Source organism: Molossus molossus, unplaced genomic scaffold (genome assembly GCF_014108415.1).
Source record: "Molossus molossus isolate mMolMol1 unplaced genomic scaffold, mMolMol1.p scaffold_m16_p_8, whole genome shotgun sequence".
Lineage (NCBI taxonomy): Eukaryota > Metazoa > Chordata > Mammalia > Chiroptera > Molossidae > Molossus > Molossus molossus.
Genome location: NW_023425402.1, coordinates 66,166,313 through 66,192,938, shown reverse-complemented (window position 1 = coordinate 66,192,938; position 26,626 = coordinate 66,166,313). Strand labels below are relative to the sequence as shown.

The following is a 26,626-nucleotide window of genomic DNA, read 5'->3' as shown; positions in this document are numbered from 1 at the left end:
ACAAGAATGGGAGAACATAAAAATATGATTTAAGATCAGAGAAACCATTTGCCTGACATGAGGATTACAGCAAAAAGTGGCAAGTAGCAGTTTAGATCAGATCTGGATTAGTGGTTAAAGGCATGAGGGAAGCTGTGGGCAAAGCAGCAGAAAATTGGCAAGCACAAATTTAGGGCAGTTTTCACAGGGCTCAAAAAAGAGCCAGGTAATACTGCAGAATAGATTTGTTTGTTTGTTTTTGATTTTTTATTAATTAATTTATTTATTTATTTTAGTTACAGATGTTTCTCCTTTTTCCCCACTGATTAGCCCTTCCCCCTCCCTCCCCGCCTTGTCCCCAGCTTTGTTGTCCAAGTCCATTGTTCATGCATACATGCATATAAGTTCTGTGGTTTATCTCTCCCCCACCACCCCCTCTTCTAGTGATTGTCAGTCTGTACCCCACTTCCACATCTCTGGGACTACACCATTCCTTTAACTGTTATGGTCATTATATTCCACAAATAAGTCAGACCATAAGATACTTGTCTTTCTCTGTTTGGCTTGTTTTACTTAGGATAATACTTTCCAGATCTCTCCATGTCATCTCAAAGGATAAGAGATCTTTCTTTCTTACAGCTGCATAGTATTCCATTGTGTATATGTATCACTGCTTTTTTATCCATTCGTCTACTGATGGACATTTGGGCTGTTTCCAGATCTTAGCTATTATAAATAGTGCTGCTACGAACATGGGGGTACATATATTTTTTCTGATTGGTGTTTCAGGCTTCTTAGGGTATATTCCTACAAGTGGGATCACTGGGTCAAATGGAAGTTTAATTTTTAATTTTTGAGGTAACACCATAATGTTTTCTATAGTGGCTGCACCAGTCTGCATTCCCACCAGCAGTGTACTAGAGTCCCCTTTTCTCCACACCCTCACCAACACTTGTTTGATGATTTGTTGATGGCGGCAATTCTGACAGGTGTGAGGTGATACCTCATTGTTGTTTTAATTTCATCTCTCTGATGATTAGTGATGTTGAGCATTTCTTCATATGTCTCTTAGCCATTTGTATGTCCTGTTTGGAGAGGTGTCTATTTAGTTCCTTTGCCCAGTTTTTAATTGGGCTCTTTGTTTTCCTTTTGTTGAGTTGTATGAGCACTCTCTATATATTGGAAATTAACTCCTTATCTGATATATCATTGGCAATTATGCTCTCTCATACAGTGGGTTGCCTTTCCATTTTGATGATTGTATCTTTTGCTGTACAGAAGCTTTTGAGTTTGATGTAGTCCCATGTGTTCATTTCCTCCTTTGTTTCTGTTGCCTTAGGTGATGTACCAGTGAAAATTCTGCTGCATATGATGTCTGAAATTTTGTTGCCTACATTTTCTTCTAGTATTTTTATGGATTCATGAGTCACATTTAAGTCTTTTATCCATTTTGAGTTTATTCTTGTGTATGGTATAAGTTGATGGTCTAGTTTCATTTTTTCCATGTAGCTGTCCAAATTTCCCAACACCATTTATTAAAGAGGCTGTCTTTACTCCACTGTATGCTCTTGCCACATTGTTAAATATTAATTGAGTATATTGCCTTGGGTCCATTTCTGGGTTCTCTGTTCTGTTCCACTGGTATATATGCCTGTTCTTGTGCCAGTACCAGGCTGTTTTGATTACAGTGTCTTTGTAGTATAACCTGAAATCTGGTAATGTGGTCCCTCCCGCTTTGTTCTTTTTTTTCAAGATTGCTGTGGCTATTTGAGGTCTTTTTTGGTTCCATATGAATTTTTGAAGTATTTGTTCTAATTCTGTGAAGTATGTTGTTGGTATTTTGATGGGAATTGCATTGAATCTATAGATTGCTTTGGGTAGTATAGACATTTTAATGATGTTAATTCTTCCAATCTATGAACAAGGTATGTGCTTCCACTTTTTTATATCTTCCTCTATTTTTTTTTCAATGACCTGTAGTTTTCTGCAAAGAGGTCCTTTATTTCATTGGTTAAGTTTATTCTTAGATATCTTAATTTTTTGCTGCAATGGTAAATGAAATTGTTTTCTTTTAGTTTCTCTTTTTGTGAGTTCATCATTGGTGTATAAGAATGCCATCAATTTCTTGATTTTAATTTTGTATCCTGCTACTTTGCCAAATTCATTAATTAAGTCTAGTAATTTTTTATGTAGTTTTTGGGGTTTTCTATGTATAGTATTATGTCATCTGCGAATAATGACAGTTTCACTTCCTCCTTTCCCATTTGGATCCCTTTAATTTTTTCTTCCTGTCTGATTGCTGTGGCTAAGACTTCCAGTACTATGTTAAATAAGAGTGGCAAAAGTGGGCATCCTTGTCTTGTTCCTGTTCTTAAGGAAAATGCTTTTATTTTTTGCCCATTGAGTATGATGTTGGCTGTAGGTCTTTCATATATGGCCTTTATTATGTCGAGATATGATCCCTCTATTCCCAGATGGCTGAGCATTTTATCAGAAATGGGTGCTGGATTTTGTCTAATGCTTTTCAACGTCTATTGATATGATCATATGATTTTTATCTTTCATTTTGTTTATATGGTGTACCACATTTATTGATTTGTGAATATTGTACCATCCTTGCATCCCTGGGATGAATCCCACTTGGTCATGGTGAATAATTTCTTTGATGTATTGCTGGATTTGATTTGCTAGTATTTTGTTCAGCATCTATGTTCATCAGGGATATTGGCCTGTAGTTTTCTTTCTTTGTAATGTCTTTTTCTGGTTTTGGAATTAGAATCATGCTGGCCTTATAAAACAAGTTTGAAAGTCTTTCTTCTTCTTGAAATTTTTGAAATAGTTTGAGGAGAATGGGTGTTAGTTCTTTTTTCTTTTTTTTTTTTTTTATCATCCTCACCCGAGGACATTTTTCCATTCTTTGTTCAGATAGAGTGGGAGAGAGAGAGAGGAACAGAGAGAGAGAGAAACATCGATGTGAAGGGGACACATCGAGTGGTCGCCACCCGCACAACCAACCAGGGCCGGGGACAAACTGCAACCGAGGCACATGCCGTTAGCGGGAACCGAACCCGGGTCTCTCCGGACCGCAGGCCGATGCTCTAACCGCTGAGCCAAACCGACCAGGGCAATTCTTTTTTCAATGTTCGGTAAAACTCCCCTGTGAAGCCATCCAGGACCGGGCTTTTGTTTGCTGGGAGAGTCTTGGTTACATCTTCAATTTCCTTAGTTGTTATTGGTCTGTTCAAGTGTTTTATCTCTTCCTGGTTCAGTTTTGGGAGACTATGTGTTTCTAGAAATTTGTCCATTTTGCTTAGATTTTCAAAATTGTTGCCGTATAATTGTTCATAATATCTGTTAACAATCCTTTGTATTTCTGTGGTGTCAGTTATTATTTCTCCTCTTTCACTTCTGATTTTGTGTATTTGGGTTCTCTCTCTATGTTTCTTGGTGAGTCTAGCTAAGGGTCCATCAGTCTTGTTTATCTTTTCAAAGAACCAGCTCTCTGTTTCATTGATCCTTTGAATTCATGCCATTTATTTCTGCTCTGATCTTTACTATTTCCTTCCTTCTACTTGCTCTGGGGTTTTCTTTCTGTTTGCTTTCTAGTTCTTTAAGTTGTGAGGTTAGATAGTTGATTACAAATATTTCTTGCTTCTTGAGGTAGGCCTGTAGTGCTATGAACTTCCCTCTCAGAACTGCTTTCGCTGCATCCCATAGATTTTGTGTTGTGTGTTCATTTTCATTGGTTTCCAGGAAGTTTTTAACTTCTTCCTTGATCTCCTCGGTAAGCCATTCATTGTCAATAACATGCTATTTAGCCTCCATGTTTTCAATTGTCTTTGCATGTTCTTGTTGCAATTGATTTGTAGTTGCATGCCATTGTGATCTGAGAAGATGCTTGATATTTCAATCTTCTTGAACTTGTAGAGTCTTAGTTTGTGTCTTATCATGTGGTCTATCTTTGAGAATGTCCCATGTGCTCTTGAGAAAAATGTAAATTCTGCGTTGTTGGGGTGTAATTCTTTGTAGATATTTATTAAATCCATTTGATCTAGTACTTCATTTAGAGTCTGTGTTTCCTTGTTAATTTTTTGTCTAGAAGATCTATCCAGAGATGTCAACGGGGTGTTGAAGTTCCTTGCTATGATTGTATTGCTGTTAATTTCTCCTTTGAAGTCCTCCAAAAGATTTTTAATATATGTTGTTGCTCCTAAATTGTGTGCATATATGTTTACCAAGGTTATATCTTCCTATCTTCCTATTGGATAGATCTTTTCAATATTATGTAGTGGCCTTTTTTGTCTCTAGTTATGGCCTTCATTTTGAAATCTACTTTATCAGAGATGAGTATTGCTACCCCAGCTTTTTTTTGCTTTTCGTTTGCTTGAAAGATTTTTGTCCATCCCTTCACTTCCAGCCTATGTGAGTCTTTTGTTGGGAGGTGGGTCTCTTGTAAACAACATATATGTGAGTCATGCTGTCTTATTCAGTCAGTTACTCTGTGTGTTTTTATCAGAGCATTCAAACCATTTACATTTAAGGTGATAATTGATATGTACTTATTTATTGCCATTTTTGTTTAGTGTGGTTCTATTTTTCTTCCTATTTCTCCTACTAATTACAGCACTCTTTTTAGCATATCTTGCAGTGCTGGTTTGGTGTTAACATATTCCCTTAGGCTTTTTTTGTTTGGGAAGCTCTTTATTTGACCTTCTATTTTGAATGATAGCCTTGCTGAATAGAGTAGTCTTGGATTCAGATTCTTGTTGTTCATGACCTGATTACTTCATGCCACTCCCTTTTGGCCTATAGTGTTTCTGTTGAGAAGTCAGCTGAGAGACTTATGGGGTTTCCTTTGTAGGTAACCTATTGCTTATCTCTTGCTGCCTTTAGGATTCTCTCCTTGTCTTTAATTTTTGGCATTTTAATTACTATGTGTCTTGGTGTGGGCCTGTTTGGGTTCTTCTTACTTGGGGCTCTCTGTGCTTCTTGAACTTGAATGCCTTTTTCCTTCACCAAATTAGGAAAGATTTCTGTCACTATTTCTTCAAATATATTCTGTAATCCTTGCCCAATTTCTTCCTCTTCGGGGACTCCTATGATGTGAATGTTACTACGTTTCCAGTTGTCCTACAGTTCTCTTAAGCTGTCTCTCTATTTTTTTATTGTTTTTTCCTTTTGGTTTTCTGATTGGTTGATTTTCTCTACCCTGTCTTCTAATTCACTGATCTGGTCTTCAGTTTCCTCTACTCTGCTGTTTATTCCTTCCAATGTGTTCTTAATTTCTGCTATGTCATTCTTCATTTCCACTTGGTTGGTTTTCAGTGTTTTTATATCTTTACTCCTGGTGCTGATGTCCTTACTCATGCTGTTGAGCTTCCTCAAGATCATGGCTCTGAACTCTAGCTCTGATAATTTGCTTAACTGCTTTTCATTTATCTCACTTTTGATAGAGTTCTCTTGTTCTCCCTTTTGGGATTTGTTTCTTTGTTTCACCATTTTGGCTATCTCAGTGGGCTTTGGAGCCTGCCAAATTTTCCTTCTGGGTCTTGGTGTTCTGCTGTTTGTGGCTCCCTCTCCTGGGTTTGGGAGAGCCTGGGTGGGCCACGTTAAACACCACTGTCAAGTCTTACTTTTCTGGGTAGATTTACAAGCCCAGGAAAGGTTCGGTTATTCTCTAGCTTTTTCCTGGTGGCTAGTAGTCTCAGTTACTCAGTGCCTTCGACTGTAGCCCTGTGTTCTGCATAAGAGGATTTCCAGAGGTTGGGATAGATGCTGGTTGTTAATGATCCTCAATTTGTATTTCTTTGCCTCACCTGGGAAAAGCTGAATTCCTGGGAGCAGGGCTGCTGCTTTTCCCCACTGCTTGGGGAAGGAGCACACTGGCCACCGTCCTTTTTGGCCACAACTCAGCAAAAATTCTGAGCCCTCCAAGTCCCAGGTGTCCCCACAGAGTTCCAGCCCAGTCTGCTCTCCCTTTACTGTAGCCCCCAGGTTAGTGGCTGTGGCTATTTTAGTGCTCTGTTCAGGCTCTCTGCACTGTGGAGCAGGCTTGGTCTTTATTCCCCAAGGGCACTGCTCACAGCTAAGACTGCCGCTGTCCATGGGCTCCCAGCTCACCACCCTCTGGCGCCTCCGCAGATCCTACCAATGTCCCTGGTTATATGGTCCTGTCCTATTGCTTTTCTCCAAGGATTTGTCTTTATTTTAGTTGTAATTCTCGTTTGGTCCTAGGACATCCTCTGCATAGCTTCTATTCACTCCGCCTCCATTTTCACATCCTCTATGCCTATCTTGTGCACAGCTGGGTTGCACAGGCCTTCCTGGTGCCCCAGCACCCTATAGCTCCTGTGGGTAACTGGATTGCACAGTCCCTTTGGGGACCTGGCTCTATGCCTATGTTATGGGCTGCTGGGTCTCACAGGCCTCTCTGGTGCATTAGCACCCTGAAGGTCCCACGGGTAAGTGGATGGCACAGTCCTTGCTGGGTTGCACAGGCCTCTCAGGTGCTTCAGCATGCCACAGGCCCCGTGAGTAACTACATCATGCAGTCCCTGCTGGGTCTCACAGGCCTTTCTGGTGCTTCAGCACCCCACAGGTCCCAGGAGTAACTGGATTGCACATCCCCTGCTGGGTCGCTCAGGCCTCTCTGGTGCCCCCACATCCTGCATGTCCCGCAGGCGGGCAGCTTGATAGCACCAGTCTCTCTAGGGCTCAAGCTTCCCACTGCTTTTGTGAACTACTGGACGCACAGGCCTCTGCGGAGCCCCAGGTCCCACCGCTGATGGTTGGGGAGTGCTGCTGCCCCATGGGGTTCTACTCCTGCTCAGTTTTTGTTGTAGTTTTTGGGGATGGGTCTCAGCTGCTGGTCTGTGCTTCTGTTGCCTGGAGATGGATGTCTGCTCCCTAGCCTCTGTTGCTGGGGTTATATCTTGATTCTGATCGGGCTGCTACTATGGGGAATGGTGCTGGGCTCTGGGCTGTCTGAGGCTTCCAACACCAGCACCTTGACAGCTCCACTACTGTGCACTGGCCTGTGTGGACACAGAGTGTTCACTGGTCCAATGGTGCCAGGTGCGCTGGTGGGCTCGTTGCTGGGCCCTAGCCACTCCCACTGCCTCCTCCCAGGGAAGACCCAGGATCTTCCAAAATGGTGAGACCCTCGAGGCACAGAGAAGAGCGCCATGAAGGGCCACTTACCACAGTAGCCGGCTACTCCTGTCCATAGCACAGGAACATTCTGCTCCACGTCTCTGCACTGCTTGGGTTTGGTCGTCCACCTTCGCGTCCACTCACACTCTCTCACACACTCGCTCACTCTCTCACACACTCACCCTCTTCTGGTCCTGCCTGCTGCCAGCATTGAGCACTTGTGACACACCCCATCACTCACAGTGATTTCGGTTAGAAAGCCTGGTTTCCTCCTGAGAAATTGGTATCAAAACCAATTTTGGATGGATTTTTAAATGCTCTTATGTTTGTGCTACAAATGCTCTGTAAGATGCAAAAGAACATGGAACAATGATCTGCCCTGTTATATTCTATCTTTTATTGTTCAAGTTCTTCAACACCTTTCTTGAGCTCCTGCGGTACATCAGCAGTGTGGTGGGAGCCTGGTGAGCTCAGGGGAGGGGCATGGTCCTCCTGAAGAGCTTCGGAATAATGAGGTTCTAATATGTGCCAAGGAAGTGAAACGAAGAAGGGAGAGTCACAGTGGGAAAATGAAAACATGAATTTCTAAAGAAAATGAGTATTTACAAAGGAATTTTCTGCTGAAATTTTTTATTATTATATATATATTTTTTTGTTACAGATGTTTCTCCTTTTTTACTCCATTGACATCCTCCTCCCCATCCCCCCCACCCCACCCTGTCTCCGGCTTTGTTGTCCATGTCCATTGGTTTCTGCATGAATTTTTATAGGAAAAAGTAGCAGTGTATGGAAGGAAGAAAGTTGTTAGAGATACTTCTGTTTGTTTATTCATTTGATGGTATATTCCTGTTCTGCTCCAGGGACTATGCTGGGCATTTGGGCAGGTGCAGTGTCTGCTAGGGATGCAGAGAGGTGACCATCAGGGCAGAGGAAGGACATCTAACTCAGACAGGGAACACAACAAAGGGTTCTTGGGAAGTCTGTCGTTTAGAAGCAATATCAGACTTCAGAAGCTGAAGCCATAGTTGAATAAGGTAGTAAAGGCATGGCATAGAAAAACGACATTGTGTCCCACCTCACTTTGTACCGACCCGTCACTAATCACTTGCCATGTGCAAAGGGACAAAGATAAGTGAGAGAATGAAAAACGGCAAGCAGTTCGGATTTGATTTTGAGTGCTCACTATATATGAGGCTTTATACAATGCCCTCTACACCCAAGCATCGAGCTTGAGAAGGTTGGAGTCCCACAAAAGGGGCTCTATCCCCAGCCCACCACTTACTAATTGTGCAACCTTGAACAATCCATGTAATGCCACCAGATCTGTTTTTCTTATCTGTAATACGAGTATGGTTTTGATACCAATTTCTCAACAGGAAACCAGGCTTTCTAACCGAAATCACTGTGAGTGATGGGGTGTGTCACAAGTGCTCAATGCTGGCTCTTTTTTTTATCCTCACCCAAGGACATTTTTTCATTCATCTTCAGATAGAACAAGAGAGAGAGAGGGAGGAAGAGAGAGAGAGAGAGAGAGAGACATTGATTTGAGAGAGACACATCAACTGGTTGCCACCCACACAACCCCAACTGGGACCAAGGAAAAACTGCAACCGAGGTACGTGCCCTTAACAGGAACCGAACCCGGGTCTCTCTGGACCGTGGGCCGACACTCTAACCCCTGAGCCAAACCGGCCAGGGCAATGTTGGCTCATTTTTATTACAACGTTTGTTTTGTTGATTCAGTGCCCTCCCAGAGGGAGCTATGGTTTCTCAATGTGCCCAGGTCACTGCTTGTGAGGGGAGGAGCCAGCCCTGCCTGGTTGCCTCACACATTAGGGGGTGGGTGTCAGAAATGAGGCTGGAGGGGAGGATAGACCAGATCTCAAAGAGCCTTGTGGTTCAAAGTGCTCAAGATGTTGAATTTTTATCACAAAGGGAATGGAGATCCCCTATAGGACCTTAAGGTTAAGATTGATAAGATTAGATTTCCATTTCAGGATTGCTCTGGCAGCAATGTGCAGGATGGTTTAGAGATGGGAGTGGCTGGGTTAGGAAGCTGTCTCAGTAGTCCAGAGAGAGAGCCGAGGACTGCGCCAGGCAGCAGCAATGGGTGGACAGGAACCGAGCATTTAGGTGGACAGGAGGGATGCAGTGGAAGGGAAGTAGAGGGAGGGAGTGGGAAGGATTTTGTTGCTCCAGGGTTTCTGGCTTCATTGACTGGGTAGGTGGTGGCAGCTTGGGCCAAGGTGGAATAAATGAAAAACTGTAACATCAACTACTGCTGAATTCCAGCCATATGATGCTGCTTGGTTAATGGTAAGGTGGCTGACACATTGGCTAGTCTTTCATGAAGAACTATAGAAACATACATTTAAAAGACTGGACAGTTATGCAAGATAGTTACTGCAATCTCATAACAAAGGTATTTCACCATAGGAAGAAACCATGATGTTCTCAGAATAGAAGAGAAAAAACAGTTACCCAAGACTGGGAGATAAGACTAGGTCAGCTTTTAAGAGGGAAGTAATTAGGTAAGAGGAAGAGGTAAAAATGAGTAGATACTCAGAGATGGGGGGAAAGCAGATTCAGAAATTCTGAGTTTAACTGGGGAGACAGGTAGGTGGGGATGTGAAGACATTGTGTTGCTTCCTCTGTGTAGATGTAAACACCTCAGGTCACAATACACAACTGTTGGAGCAGATACTCAGCGAGCGCCTGTGTGGCAGGTGAAAGGCTACCGCTGGAGGGGATGGAGGTGGCAGGACCCCATGAAGAGAATACAAGGTGCTAATTTAGATCGAGGGGTTACCAATCAGCACTTCCAGGCCTGTTCCCAGATGACCTACAGAGTGAAGGAAAATCAGGTGTGGTGTTTAGAAAGTTTGAGACTCACTGGTTTAAATGCTAAGTTTGCAAAACAACCAGGTACCTAGAAGAGATGGACTAATTCCAGGAGGCCAATGGAGAAAGGGGTGCAGGCTTTTCAAGGGAGGCGGCTGGCATGTTGTGTTTGTCAATGTTATTCTGGGGGAAGCTTCCAGATGTCAAAATGGTTGTTTTGTACTTGTAGGTACTCCCAGAGCAGTAGGGAATGAGAGAGAGCAAAGAAGGCAGGAGGCAAGTGTTGCATTAAACCACCCCAGCTCTTCCAAAGCCCTGTGCTCAGAGCGGGTCCAGAAACACGGCAGTGGTGCGCACAATCATGTCACCTGTTCTTTCTCAGACAGGAGACTACTGGGAATGAAACAGGGTGGCCCGAGGGCACAGAAGGAAGAAACTAGGGCCACCCTGTAAAATGCGGAGAGTGCTTTCTCCTGCTTGCCTTTGGGGATCTTCATATCCCCAGAAGAATTAGGACCATGAAGTCCTCGAAAAGAAACAGTTGTGAAATCATGACCAAGGAGATGTGGAGATGTGAGAAGGAGAAGCCTCTGGTCCCTGTCAACAGGACTTTTCCATTCACCTTGTGCTAAAGTCCCGTTGATTTCAATGGTTCTCGCTGGCAGAGAGCGGCTGGAACGACTGGGTTGGTGGCTTGAAATGTGGGTTTCTGAGAGAAAACAGAAGGTGAAAGGCCTGGCAGCACCTGGCGAGTGCAGACCCTGGCCCCGATCTGGGGCAGCAGAACCCGGACATCTAGCCAGCTTTCCGGGTGATTCTTGTGCCGATGCCACCTTCAGTACAGTAGATGGTACGGGTCCCAGGGAGCAGTCACCAAGCTAGCCTGATGACCTGGGTGCCCCTGGGCCCAACTCCAGGACCACTGAGTAAACTCCAGGTGTGAGGAGGACAGACGCCCTGTGATTGGCCTCCTGGAGCCCGGCCAGGCTTGGGAGCCACGGGCTAATGTCATATTCTTTAACGTGTGCTTTTATTGGACATTTCATATTATCTAATTCTTCTTCTCTTTTCTTTTTCTACTAGGCACTGGGAAATCATGAGTTTGATAACGGTGTAGAAGGTCTGATTGATCCACTCCTCAAAGAGGCCAAATTTCCAATTCTGAGTGCAAACATTAAAGCAAAGGGGCCGCTAGCATCTCAAATAGCAAATCTTTATTTGCCATATAAAAACCTTTCTGTTGGTGGTGAAATGGTGGGAATTGTTGGATACACCTCAAAAGAAACTCCTTTGCTCTCAAATCCAGGTATTTTTTATCCCCTACTTTTATAGCACCCCTTGCTTTAAAATAGATGCAGCAAATTAGAGTTTAACATTATTTTTAAGGACTGTAGATAGAAGGAGGGACAACGTGTGGTATTGGGCAAATGGTGTACTTAGGATGACATTGATAAAACCAGTCTGGTGGCTCCACCTTGTTCTAAGTTACTTCTTAAAGACATTTGCTCTTCTGCTCAGTGACTTTTAGTTGACAGTATCTTTGTTAAATACAGTGCATTCAGAATTGAAAGAGAAGTCCATTTAAATGCAGGGCTGAATGTTCAGAGTTAGTTACTGGAGAATGGAAGCCACATAATCATTGCCCTTCTTCCTATGAAGTCAGAGTGCTCAGAGCCAGGGTTCCGCCTCAGTTTACCTTATCTTTCCTTTTTTAGTATGATTATTACATGTCTAGTTAACTCTCCTTCCTCCTTCTGCCTTATTCATGTCTTGTAGTTTTAATGGCTTTATTGTATATGGCTTTCTGGGAAATGTGTATATATTCTTGAATGGTCTGATGATATATATATATCCATATATACATTACTATATATATATCTGTTACATCTACACATTTATGCACAAACATTCATATATAACCTTAAGACCATTCAAGAAACATTTCTGAGCCACTTTCATGAAAAGAAACACTTTCACCAAAACACTATTAGTGAGAAATTATGTTTTTTTCTAAATTATCCAAATTAATTTTTTTCCATATTTTAAGAGAAAGGGGAAACTAGGAGCTAGAGAAATAAGGATTTTCATCAAGAATTGACTGATACTCACACCTGTCAGAATGGCTATCATCAATAAGTCATCAAACAAGTGCTGGTGAGGAAAAGGGACCCCTTCTGCACTGTTGGTGGGAATGCAGGTTGATGCAGCCACTGTGGAAAACAGTGTGGAGTTTCCTCAAAAAGTTAAAGATGGAAGTGCATGCCTGGCTGGTTTGGCTTAGCAGTTAGAGCGTTGGCCCGCAGACCATAAATTCACAGGTTCAATTCCGGTCAAGGGCACGTTCCTCAGTTGCAGTTTGGTCCCCAGCCCTGGTTGGGGTCCTGCAGGAAGTAACCAGTCGACGTGTCTCACTCACGTCAATGTTTCTCTCTTTCACTCTCTCTCTCTCTCTTCTCTCTTTCTCCCTCCCACTCTGTTTGAAAATAAGCGGAAAAATATCCTTGGGTGAGGGTTTAAAATAAATACATACATAAAAATTAAATGAAAACTGCTTTCAGCAGTTTATATTAGAAAAATAAATAAATGAAAATGGAACTGCCCTATGACCCATGATTCTGCTTCTGGGAATATATCCAAAGAAACTTGAAACATGAATTTCGAAGAATATATGCACCCTTATGTTCATAGCAGCATTATTTACAATAGCCAAAATTTGGAAACAACCCAAGTGCACATCAGTAGATGAGAGGATAAAAAAGCTTTGGTACATTTACACAGTGGAATACTACTCAGGTATAAAAAAGGAAATCTTTTGTGACAGCATGGAAGAGTATTATGTTAAGTAAGCCAGTCAGAGAAAGATAATTACTATATTATTTCACTTATATGTGGAAAGTAATGAACAAAATTAATTAACAAACAAGACAGAAACAGACTCATAGATACAGAGAACAGACTGACAGCTGTCAGAGGGGAATGGGGCTGGGTGAAAAAGGTGAGAGGATTAAACAAAAATAAAACAAAACACATAGAACCAACAACAGTATGATGATTACCAGAGAGAAAGAGGGGAAGGGAGAGGTAGAATAAAGAGGGACTAAATGGTGATGAAAATGTATATGGGTAGTGAACACACAATACAATATATTGCGTTATGTATTATAGAATTGTACACCTGAAACCTATATAATTTTATTAAACAATGTCACCCCAATAAATTCAGTAAACGTAAAACATTTTTAAAAGAATTAACTGATAGAGGAGATATAATTATTTAGCATTTAGAAAAACAATATATTTATTTTTGTTAAAATAGGTCCAGACCATTGGAAACAATAGAAAGGTCAGCTGTACCTGACCCTGAGTAGCATGGCTGTTCCTGAGGGGAGAGGGTCTGCAGCCACTTGGGGCAGGGCCAGCATGGGGCTTGGCTGCTCTCCACTGAGGGAGGCGGCAGGTAGACAGCTGGTTCACAGGTGCCCGAGCCTTTGCACACTGAGTGACACAGAGTTAACAGCTGTTGTTGAGGTCATTGTGGAGCCAGAGGGTGGTGTACAAGTCACTGGCCTTTGAAATGTTTTAGAAATGCTCTTCTAAGAAGAATGTGGCTCCACCAGAAGGCCTGCCTGATAGTCTCAGGCTGCTCCCATCCCAAGGGATGTGTTTTAGTCTTGTCGGTCTTTGAAGGGATGAATACTTTTTTGAACTGGAGCTTTCAGGATCCTAGGTTTTGAAAGTTCTTTACCAGATATTATTCATGTTTTGGCAATTTCATTAGAGTGATTATTCTCAGAAATTTTGCATACAGGAGTCTAGATAATCTGGAGGACTCCCTTGTGACCAAGTGCTGGACATGACTTCAGGGCAATGTATCTGTCTGTGTTTGTTCTCTGTGCAAATGAAAGCCAAAGACCTCAAGGCTTGCTGAGACTTGGCTATAGAGACAGAGACTGGTGGTCTTGCCACACTTAGCAGCACATGTTTGCAGCCCACAGAACGCCCAGACTGTGCAGTCATATCCATACTCGCCAGCCAGTGCCGAGGAGCAATGGTCTGTTACACTGTGTGGAGAGTAGGCAGCCAGTGAGCATGTGCACACTCCCAGCGCAGCAACAGTCAGACAGGACCCTGTCCACTGCGGAGCTCAGTGACGCTCTCACGCTGACCTTAGCAAGTGAACAGAGCAGAGTTGTCAGCTGGCATGTTAAGACTGGCATTCAAGTTGCTGACAGAGTTATAAGTTTAAGACTGATTATCCTGAACTTGCAAACAAAGTCTTAGAATTATTCATCTGTTTTGTACTTTATGCTTATTGTGCCCAGGCATTTTCTGCATTGGTATAATAGAAGTCTAAATACAAAAAAAGAAGAGAAAAAAATAGCTTACAGGTGTGAAGCCTCCTCATCATTTGAACTTGAATTTGAGCAACAGAATATAATCCACAACCTTAACTAATGCAGCATTAAGTGAATGTAACTGAGAATCATAACCTTATGGGGGGAGTGGAGGATGACTTTTTAGTGATTTTATATTTAATTTAAAAATACGTGTTGGCCTTAGTCATTTAAGAGCTTTAGCAGATTAAGGTGTTTTCAATTGGCATGTTAGTGTGTACAGTAAGTAGTATCATAAAAAGTATTGTTAATAAATATCCATTTTATTTGTTTTGTTCCCTCCAGGAAAAGATTTAGTATTTGAAGATGAAATCACTGCATTGCAACTTCAAGTAGATAAGCTAACAACTCTAAATGTGAACAAAATTATTGCACTGGGGCATTCTGGGTTTGAAATGGATAAACTCATCGCTCAGAAAGTGAAGGGCGTGGACGTCGTGGTGGGAGGACACTCCAACACATTTCTTTACACAGGTAATTTTTTCTAAAGGATTATACCAGCCAGGATGTCTATATATCTTAGTTTCTTTTGCCTTTGCAACTGTTATTATCTTTACTACTATTTAACATATTATAGAAATTATATAATATATAATATATATGTAATACACATTGAAAGGTAACATATACAAATCTTATTCAAAGAGACACTACAAGAATAATTTATTGTTTTCATGATTATGTCAATTCCATTTATGTATATTGTAAATATATATAAAACACATGTATAGATATATATAAAACAAAAAGAATACTGAGCCCCAACCAAAAGTCAGTTTATATCAAAAAGCTACATGTCATATAAAAATGTTGAAGCATAAACAGTGTAAATAAGGCCTTCACAGCTGAAAGTGACAGGACTTGATTTGTAGGTTCACAGGTAGCAGGAGCTGGAACCACACCACAGCCCTCTAGAGAGTTCAAGCTCTCCTCTCCTCCTCTCGTTCCCTCCTCCCTCTCCCTCTTCTGTCTCTCACCTCTTCTCCCTCTCTCATGCTCTCTCCCCCTCTCTCCATTAACCCTCTTTCTCCCTCCCTTTGTCAATGTAAGATTCAAAACTGTAGAGAATTTCTGTAAGAATTTATTGGAGCCAAACTAAGGACATATGCCAGGGAGCAAGATTTTAAATGCTCCGGAGAATAAGAGTTTTGCCATTTCTTTTATGCACTTGAAATGATGCACTTGGTGGGTTTTAATTTCCAATTGGTTGATTTTCATTGTTTCTATATCTTTACTCATGCTGTTGAGCTTCCTCATAATCATTACTCTGAACTCTACCTCTGATAAGTTGCTTAACTCCATTTCATTTATCCCTTCTTCTGTAGAATTCTCTTGTTCTTTCTTTTGGGATGTTTCTTTGTTTCACTATTTTGGCTGTCTCAGCAGGGTTTGGAGCCTGACAAATTTTTCCTGTGAGTTTCAGTGTTCTGCTGATTGTGGCTCCCTCTGCTGGGAAGAGACCACACTAAACACCAATGTCTAGTCTTACTTTCCTAAATAGAGTTTCAGGCTAAGGAAAGATTCAATTATCCCAGAGCTTTTGCCTGAAGGCTATTAGTCTCAGTTACTTAATAAGCCTCAGGTTGTGGCCCTCAGCTGAATAAAAAAAATTTCACAGGTGGCCAGGGTAAGAGGATTTCCAGTGGGTGGGGCAATTTTTTCCCCTGGGCTAAAGTTGCTTGGAGAAGAAAATGGTTTTTGTACTGTGAGTTATTGGCTCACACAGGGATGCAGGCCTTAGCCTTCATAACTCAGTCCCCAGAGCCAGGACCCCCAACACTGAGAGCAAGGTCCAAAGCACAAAGCTTTCAGAGGATCTTCTCTGCCTACTGGCTGACAGGTAGTCTCTGGCTGTTAATGAGCCTCAGGTTGCACTTCTCAGGATCCGGTGGTATTAAATTCCCAAGGGAAGGAAAGTTGCTTCTCCCCTGGGTTAAAGCCACTCTGGGAAGGGGCTCTTTTAAGGGAGATGGCTACTGTCTTGTGGGGGAGTGACTCAGCATAGAGTTCTTGATGGCCTCCTTCCCAGCTCTCGCACCAGTGCCATGAACCCCTAAGTCTCCTCACACAGTTCCAGTCCAGACTGACCTCCTTCTGCTGGAGCCCAAAGTGAGTGGCTGTAGCTATAATTTAGTGCACTGGCCCTTCAGGGAAGTGCTGATGTTCCCTGTGTCTCTCCCTGCTGGACAAAACCTCTGCTTTGGTGATTTTCTCAGCCAGGTGTTATGAGGACATCTTTCCCTGTTCTGCCACTCTATGCTGGGGAGCCGGTTTGTGGTTCCACAGGACTCCAGCCCCTCTGTTCAGATGCTGAAGTCACTCCCAGGTTCCTCAGGGCTTATGTTTACATTACCTTAATCAAGGCCCTCTCACAGCACCACTGGTCATCCACAGCCTTGATGTGTGGCCATCAGTTAGTGTGCCCTGCTGCATCTGAAAAGGGTGTGTGGCTATGCCTGGCTTTCCATTAATTCTGCAGCCTGACCTTTTATTCTTGTCCCTTTGTTCCAGCCAATGAAGTCCTGCAAAATAGTATGTGCCTATGCTTAGTTGAATGTGGTTAATGATGAATGACTAGATGAAAGGAAGATGTGTGGGTAAAAAACATAATTTGTTTGTCCATAGATCTTGAAGTAGATAGTTACAGTCTCTGAAAAAAACAAAACAAAACAAAAAAAAACTGCTTCTAGAGTCTTAATAATCTATTTCACATTCCCTGACTTCTTAGCAGGATCAAACCTGTTCTTGTGAAAATATTCTATTTGGACACTCATCATTTTGAGGAGTGAGCTAATAGAAGTAATAAGATAATTCCTGGACACAATAAGGGGTGAGGCATACTTGCTTGTTTAAATATATTTTTCCAGGCTTAAAACAAAACAAAAACCCACCTTCATTGCATTGAATTGAATTAGCATAAAGTTAAGTTAAAGTGAAATATTATTAGTTAATAAAAATGCAGTTAAAAAGAATACATCTCTCGGATTTTAAGTCTTGCTGATAATCATTACAGCCCATACATGGTAGGTACCTGCCACACACACACCTGAAAGAGAATTTCACAAAGCATCTGGACTGCACCCAATATTTTTTATATTTTATTACTTAATTTTTAAAATGCTGGTTACCAACTGTTAAATTAATTTTATTGTGTTGTAGCTGGCTCATATTTTTGAAAACTCAGTTTTAGTGTGGGGTTAAGTTGAAGCCTGAAAGTATCCATTTGACCCCATAAGCTAAGGGGTCAAATATATGGTGACGAAAGAAGACTAGACTTTGGGTGGTGAGCACACAATGCAATATACAAGATGATGTATTCTAGAATTGTACATTTGAAACTTATGTAATATTAATAGCCAATGTCATCCCAATAAGTTTAGTTTTAAAAAATAAAATAATAAAAAATTTTAAACTTCAGTTTTAAATGAGTAATGACAAAAACAGTACAGAAACAGCTCCTCTCCCAATGTTGAACATCATTCTTGGTGCTTTTGATTACAACCACTGTGCCCATGCCGTCATATCACCTGTCATGTCTGAACCGAGAGGATGGAGCTTCTCCCCACCAGGTTTACAAAGTGTTCAGACTGCCAGGACCAGGGCTAGTATGCATATGTCTTCTCTGACGGAATTAAATTTATGTTGTTTCCTTTGGAGAAAAAAGTAGTAAGTGAGAGCACATTGAAAATGGCAGCAGGTGCTCCAGGGGACTCGGTTCTGTGCCAGCCCTTGAAGGCAGACAAACTCCTAAGATGCTGTCTCTGTGTTTGCCTCCCACTATTTTAACTTACTTTTGGATTATACAAGCCAGTCAGCCAGTCTGGCTGACTGTGGCCTTGGGTGAGTGTAGACATCAGTTTCTCTAGCTGTAGAATAATGGGGTTAGGTATGGTGCATCTGTGATCCTTTCCATTCTAACATCCTGTTCCCTAGAAAGTCATCCACATGAAGAGCCTGATTGCTTACTCTCCAAAATTTGGGGAAATAAAACATGTTGTGGTGGAACACTCTATAACTTATTGAGGTTACTGCAATGAATTTAATTTTACCTCTTATTTCTTTGAGGCTCACACCTCCTGCCTACAGCACCCTGGCCCTCCCTATCACCACCACCTAATGGCCTCCACGCCACTCCCCAGCATAACTGAGAATTTAGCACCCAACTTCCTTTCTTCCTGTCCACTCCAGCTCCTGCTTTCACCGGGCTGAGTGTCCATGTGGATGACCAATCCAGTACTCAAGGTTGAGAGCCCCTTGGTCCCTGTGACTGTCTCCTCCACTCCTTTGGAGTGCCTTCGTTTCTAGGGTCTCAGGATGAGACTTGCTCATGTCGTCATCCAGAATTGCTCCATCTTCAAACACCACGACCCACCTCCCTCATCGCAGCCTCGTAGCCTTAAAGCTTCCTCACGCCTTGTCCTGTCATGAGCTGGCCGCTTTCCGCCTTACTGAAACCTCAGTCTCACCAACTCCTCTTTCTTCCCAGGTCAGCGGGCCTCACTTCTTCCTCATTAGCCTGGGAGTGTCCCTTACAGGCTTGACCTTGTCTGTGACTGCCACACGGAAGGCAGGTGCCCAGGATTGTTGAATGACTGTCAACAGATGCAGCTCCTTTAAAAGCAAGATTTCTTTATTTGATCAGTCTCTTTACCAAGCACCTACTTTTCATTGCTTCTGGATTTCAACACCCATTGGTTGAATATGAAATTCAAACCTTTCATTGACATAGAGAACATAAATGAGTTTAATGAGCACAGAATTTTGTTCTCAAAGTAAATGCCATTTACAATGCAGATATAAGTAAGGCAGACCAAAAACACCCAAGGCTGGTTCTTCCCGCTAGAGCCAGTGGCCAGTTCCAGGCACAAAGGAATGGGCCCCTCCCTGCCTCAGCAGGGTAAGCGAGGGAGGGAGAAAGACTTTGTTCACAATCACTGTTCATCTCTCCTTTAACTTTCACTCTTGTAGTCGAGATGATCTTGTCTTTTAGAAAAAGAAAATGGTCTTATTTCCCACATCCACAGGACAAGGAGACACTCTGACAAAGATCTGTTCCTTCAGGCATCAGTGAGGACCGCTGTGGGCTGTGGCTTATTCCATCGGCTGAGAGAAGCAGCCAAAGGGCAGGTGTGTGGCTCACAGCTTCAAAGATGATGCCTTGGTGGCACAGAAACTTACCCATTTCAGGGGTCGGCCCTTCACTCGGGGCCTTTCAGTCAACTTCTAGCCATATCCCAGCCTCAGCAACAGCTTACTTCGTGGAGCAAAGCCTCTGGTTAGTGAATTTTGCAGCCACATAACACTGGTCAGTTTTAGCTATGTCCCATGAAACTGTTTTCCAAGATAAAGTGGGGCTGGCCAAACCCAAAACTTAATAAGTGCTACTATAAAATGAAGTCAACGTGAATGAACAGGGTTGAGCTATAGGAAACTGATGGCCAGCTCTTGTGTAATCATAAACCCAATCCCACCACGAAGTGCAGTGCCTTCCCCAAACCGTAGTTTGTGTTGCCTCAATTTTGCTGCCTGCTGGTCTTCTGAGGAAGGCCTCATTTTTTCCACCCTCCTACCTGTGTGGGGCTGTGAAAGGGCTTTGAACTCTGACAACTCCTTTTCCTCCCGGGGTTGGTCACTACTGGCTATCTGACCGGGACAAAATACTGAGCCACTCTGGGCCTCAGTACATTTTTGTTTTGTTTTATCACCAGAGGATATGTTTTCATTGATATTTTTAGAAACAGAGAGAGCGACAGACAGACAGGCTTTGAGTAAGAGAAACATTAATCCATTGCCTCCCGTGTGTGCCCCAAGAATTGAATCCACAACTGAGATATGTGCCCCAACTGGGAATCAAACCAACAACCTTTTGTTTTGGGGACGACATTCCAACCAACTGAGCCACCTGTTATTTTAAAAAATGGTTACAGTACCTGACTGGTGTGGCTCAGTGGATTGAACGTTGTCCTATGGACTGAGAGGTCCCAGTTTGATTCCCGGTCAGGGCACATGCCGGGGTTGTGGGCTCAATCCCCAGTAGGGGGCATGCAGGAGGCAGCTGATCAATGTTTCTATCTCTCCCTTCCTCTCTATCTAAAAAATCAATTTAAAAAATGGTTACAATAATACAACTACCTCAGAGAGTGTTGTAGGGATTAAATGAGGGAATATATGAATAGAACTTGTCCCTGGAGCATGGTAAATCCAAGACAAATATGTCAGTTCTCTGTTATGCTGCAACATGGGAAAACACATGCAATAGTAAATGGAAAAAAAAAAAAAAAGAGTACACAAAATAATTTTTATAACTGTGTAAAAACTTATTATCCAGACTGTAACTTTATGAGAGTCACAGATCTTCAATCTAACTTATGGGATTGCTTCTCCCTTTAACAAACAAAAAGTCTCTTTATCACACAGAACTTAGGAAACACTGGGGCTTTTCTTACACCCTCCTCCCGAAATCTGATCATTTCTTGGAGATCCTATATATATGTCATGGTTCTGTTGATTCCAACGTTTATTTCTGTTGCTTTCTCAGTCACTTCTAGTCTTGATTCTTTCAAACCATTTTTTTTTCTATCCAAATATGAAAAACTAATCTTTCACTTTGATCTACCCGAACTCCATCCACACAGGGCATTATCTCTCTTCATTCGCAGTCACCACAGGGGAGCTGGCCACCACACAGCATAGCCTGAAACCGAGAATGAACCCGTCTCCTAAGCCTCCACCAAGGCCACCACGGGCAGGTGCACTGGTGACTGTCTTCCTCCGCCCACACCACCTCCCTGTCTCCACCCACCTCCCACTTCCCTGCTCTTTTCTTTACTCCTGTCCCCACCCCTTTGTCCAAGGCCACCCAAAACTCAACCTTTCTGCCACTATTTTTAGTTAAGTAAGTGCTCTCTGCCTGCACCTTCTCCACCTCCCCCTAACCTGCTCCATGTTGGGGAGCCTGTCTTCCCAGACAGGTCTGCTGCCCCGTGCCTTGGGGAAGAGGAAAGAAACAGGGACACTAGGACCCTTGCCTTCTCTCAGGTGTTTTATGAAACAGAAAATAGTTTCTCCCTGAACGGATTCTGCCACCCACTTCCCCCTCATTGCTATATGTATTAAATTTTAAAAATGTTGCCGTAGGTTGGTGGGACAATAAACCATTTTGTTCTTCTGCATTTGCCAAATCTTGTCATGCTAACTTTAGTTTTATTTTTTTTCTTTATTAATTTTTAGAAAAAGAGGAAGGGAAAGGAGAGAGAGAGATAGAAACATCGATGAGAGAGAACATCAACTGTCCACCTCCTGCGTGTCCCCCACTGGGGATTGGGCCCACAACCTGGGCATGTGTCCTAACTTGGATGACCTCTTGGTGCATGGTTTGAGGCTCAACCAGTGAGCCACACTGGCCAGGCAAACTCTACTTTTATTAAAAAAGAATTCTAAACCTCTTTAAACCCTACAAATTTAACCATTGATTCTAAACTTTATTACAAGAAAATTTTCTACAAAAAACCTACTGATCTAGTAGGCTTTCATTCATTGATTTATGAATCAGGCAGCATCCCATATAAGCACATAAAAAAGATCTCTAAAGAGCTATACAAGGCCAGAGAGCTTTATAGACCAAAGTGGGCAGGGACAAGGAAGTTACACTGGGTCTTTGCTGATTGACTAAAGAAGGGCTACTTTCCTTCTACAGAGCAAAGGGGTCAGCTGGCTTGTGCTGAGCAGGCAAGCACTGATTGGTTGGCCCAGGTCTTCCTTTTCTGAGAGAGCTGAGCATAGAAATATAGATCAGTTCTTGTTTGCTGATGTGGGGCTTAGCATGAATGAGTGCATCTCGGGGGCCAATTTGGTTACTTTAACAACTTGGACTACTATAAATGTTTTTGTTAAATTTAAAAAAAAAAGATATATACTCAATTCGACAATTTAAAGTAAACACACAAATGACTAAATGTATCCTGTTGCATTTAAAAGATAAGAATCCAACCTTGGCTGGTATGACTCCGTTGGTTGGGCATTGTCCTGTGCACCAAAATGTTGCTGGTTCAATTCCCAGTTAGGGCACATGCCTGGGTTGCTGGCTTGATTCCCAGTAGGGGGTGTGCAGGAGGCAGCCCATTGATGTATCACTCTCACATCAATATTTCTCTCTCTCTCTCTCTCTCTCTCTCTCTCTCTCCTTCTCCCTTCTTCTCTCTCTAAATTAAATAAATAATATTTTTTTAAAAGGTAAGAAACCAGGAATGCAGTGCTTTATCCCAAACAGCCTAATTGTGTCTAGTTCAATTCTCTTGTCCTCAGTTTAAAAATTTCCCCCAGGCCTAAATTTGTGCTCATCTATAAGGGAATTTATCAATACTCTGTCAGGATTTAGAAGCAGAGCTTGGGTCTTCCATACAAGATGATCCCCAGGTTCTCTTTGATAAGCTTATTTAAACTGTGGACTGCACACTTCCTTGCTCACCAACATGACTGAAAGGAATGATTTGTGGGAATCAGCTGTGAAGACCTCCAATAGCCTCAGCAATCTTTAGAAAGAAGAACAAAGTTGGAGTACCACACTCCCCGATATCAAACTATACTACAAGGACATAGTAATCAAAACACCTGTCACTGGCATAAGAACAGGCACATAGATCAATGGGACAGAATAGAAAGCCCAAAAATAAACTCACGTTATTTAACAAAGGTGGCAAGAGCATGCAATGAGGTAAAGACAGCCTCTTCAATAAGTGGTGTTGGGAAAATTGGACAGCTACATGCAAAAAAATATAATTAGACCACCAACTTACACCATACACAAGAATAAACTCAAAACGGATAAAAGATTTAAATGTAGGTAGTGAAACCATAGGCAGCAAAATCTCAGACATCTTTCAAAGCAGTATTTTTGTCGATATATCTGCTCAGTAAAGGGAAACAAAGGAAAAAAATAAACAAACAGGACTATATCAAACTAAAATGCTTTTGCACAGCACTAGAAACCATCAACAAAGTGAAAAGGGGACACTGAATGAGAGAAATTATTTGCCAATGACATATCTGATAAGGGGTTAATTTCCAAAATATATAAAGAACTCATACAACTCAACACCAGAAAAACAAACAACCCAATTTAAAGATGGGCAAAGGACCTGAATAGACATTTCTCCAAAGAGGGCATTCAGATGGACAACAGATATATGAAAAGATGCTCACCATCACTAATTACCAGAAAGATACAAATTAAAACCACAATGAACTATCACCTCATGCTTGTCAGATAGCCATCATCAATAAATCAACAAACAACAAGTGCTGGTGAGGATGTGGAGAAAAGGGAGCCCTCATGCATGTTGGTGGAAATGCAAACTGGTACAGCCACTGTGGAAAAGAGTATGGAGTTTCTTCAAAAAAATTACAAATGGAACTACCTCTTGACCCAGCAATCTCACTTCTGGGACTATATCCTAAGAAACCCAAAACACTAATTCAGAAGAACATATGCACCCCTATGTTCATAGCAGCATTATTTGCAATAGCCAAGATCTGGAAGCAGCCCAAGTGCCCATCAGTATATGAGTGTATAAAAAAGCTGCGGTACATTTACACAATGGAATACTACGCCGCCATAAAAAAGAAGAGAATCTTACCTTCTGCAACAGCATGGGTAGACCTAGAGATTACCATGCTAAGTGAAATAAGCCAGTCAGAGAAAGACAAATACCATATGATCTCACTTATATAAGGAATCTAATGAGTAAAATAAACTGATCAACAAAATGGAAAAAGAGGCATGGATACTTGGAACAGACTGACAGCTGTCAGAGGGGAGGCGGTTTGGGGGACTAGATGAAAGAATGATTAAGCAAAAAAACATATATACATAACACATAGACACAGAAAACAGTGTGGTGATAGCCAGAGAGAAAGGGGGTAGGTGGAGGTGGGCAAGGGGGGAAATTGGGACAGAAAGAGACTTTGCCTAGGGCGACGGGTGCCTGATGCAGTGTGCAGATGATGTTTTATTGAGTTGTACATTGAAACCTGTACCCCAATAAATTTTTTTTAAAATTGGCTCTCTAAACCATCATCCCTGGTTACCATTCTGGGTACCATAATTAATCTTTTTTAGACTTCCCAGTTGTCACTGAATATCCAAGAGCAAAAATATGAGCAGTAAATTGAAGCATGTGCACAAAAGAGGAACACAGTCTAGATATGGAAAATATTACATGGCCCCTTGAGTTCTCTGTAGGAAACCTGTCCGTGGGTGCATCGTGGTGGGTACAGAGATGGCCAGGGAGACTGTGACTCAGCTCTCTGGTTGCCAGCCACCTCTTACCTCTGCTGTGAAGATGGGAGGGAGCCCTGGGCACCTGCAGCTGTTCCTGTACCAGAGGTAGGGAACACAGAGCTGGCCTTGCTGGAGGGCACAAAGGGCACCTTAGCCAGCAGTCTCCACATTGCACCCCAAAGAGTGCCACCCCTGGTGGGAACCTAAAGCTGGACTCTACCTCACGCTTCACAACCCGAGCAGCCTGCTTTACGGCTCTTATTGCCACAAAATCCCCTGTGTGCAAAACATGCTCAGGGCTTAAGAAAAAAGCAGTAAAACCACTTTTGGTTTAACCACTAATCACATCTTGTTGTAGACCAAGGAGACAGACCAGACTCAGACTCTGAACTGGGTTCAAATTAAGAGAGCTTTATTAGTCGCATCGCGACTGTCCCATCCTACACAGAGGAGAGAGCAGCCCCGAGCTCGGGGCGGGGGAGAGGGGCTGCTTATATAGTTGTCTTAGCCCCTGTTAAGGAATTTGGGTTAAGGGTATGCGAGCAAGCAAGCATGTACAGAAGCAGAGAGAATAAGCAGTTTCTGTGTACACAAAGCAATGGTTATCTATACAATGTAGTGGTTATCTATTAGCAGACAGTTCTTGCCATTCCCTTAAAATCCAGGGGGCAAGGTCATGTGTTTGTCTTTTACAATCTCTAATTTTATAAATTTAGGAAATGCATTTAGACCCCAGGAGCTCAATGTCTTTCCCAAGGTCATGAAACCAATTTGAAACTGAGCTAGCACTAAAATCCATCCTCTTGACTCCCAGCTCCTGTTTGGCTATGGGAGCCCAAGGAGCCCATTAGTTGAGGAAATTGAAATTGAGGAGAGTTGGGGTGAGCACACAGGCATTGCTCCTCTCTAGAAATGGATTCCACCACAGGGAAAGCATAGAAATCGTGTCTGGTCTACGGAAAAGTGTTGGCTGAATTACTTAAGCTTAGTCACTCAACAGTTATCAACCACCTACTAGACAAACTCCAGAGACACAGCATCCCTTGCGCTCATGGAACTTATTGTCTTGAAAGAGATACTGACTGTTAAGTAAAATGTCCTGTGGCTGAGAGACCAGAGGAAGGGGTGGACAACTCCAGCATTATAACCAGTTTATTAAGGGCACTTACATACGAGGGAGACACGGCTTGAGTGGTGGCAAGATAATGTGGCTATCCTCAGTGCAACATGGAGGATGGGTAAGAACCCCAGGGTGTGACCTGCTCCAGATCAGGAGAAGGTGACTTGCATACTTGCCTGGAGGAAGGTAACAGCCTATGCAGAAACCTGCATGTGTGGGGCACCAGAGAGGGGTCAGACTGTCTATAATGGGATTTTCAGGACACAGTCTCTTCTGGCCTGGATCCCCAGCAGTGGTTACATCATAGAATAGTCTATTCTCCACACTGACCTTGATCAGATTCTTGGTAATGTATGCAAATCAATCTTATCATGTAGGGAAAGAAACTTTCCTCTTATCTTCAAGATTCTTTCAACTAGTCTAATTATTAAATCTACATAGGACAGATTAACAAGAAAAAATAACCAAATTTAACTAGCATACATACCCATGGAAACCCCACATTCATGAGAGTTTCAGAGACCCCACATACATGAGAGGTTCAGAGACAGAGAGGAAACATGGGTATACATGACATTCTGAGCCAAGGATGAGGTAAGGCACCTTGAGGGAGGAAGGTCATTCTCAGGATGATGAGAAGAGCAGATGCTCAGTAATTAGAAGTGTGCCCTGCCCTGGCCAGTTTGGCTCAGCGGTTGGAGCATTGGCCTGCGGTCTGGAGAGACCCGGGTTCAGTTCCCGCTAAGGGCACGTACCTCGGTTGTGGTTTGTCCCCAGCCCTGGTTGGGTCGTGCGGGTGGCAACCACTCGATGTGTCCCTTTCACGTTGATGTTTCTCTCTCTCTCTCTTTCTCTCCCTCC

General features: G+C 42.5%; 1 protein-coding gene across 1 annotated transcript in view; it reads left to right on the top strand.

The window, feature by feature from the left end:
* The window catches only part of NT5E (5'-nucleotidase ecto), a 59,087-nt gene that overhangs the window by 14,376 nt on the left and 18,085 nt on the right, over positions 1 to 26,626 (top strand). The window contains exons 2-3 of the mRNA XM_036248590.1: positions 11,056 to 11,278; positions 14,652 to 14,840. Of these exons, the coding sequence (XP_036104483.1) occupies positions 11,056 to 11,278; positions 14,652 to 14,840 (412 nt within the window). The remainder of the gene's footprint in view (positions 1 to 11,055; positions 11,279 to 14,651; positions 14,841 to 26,626) is intronic.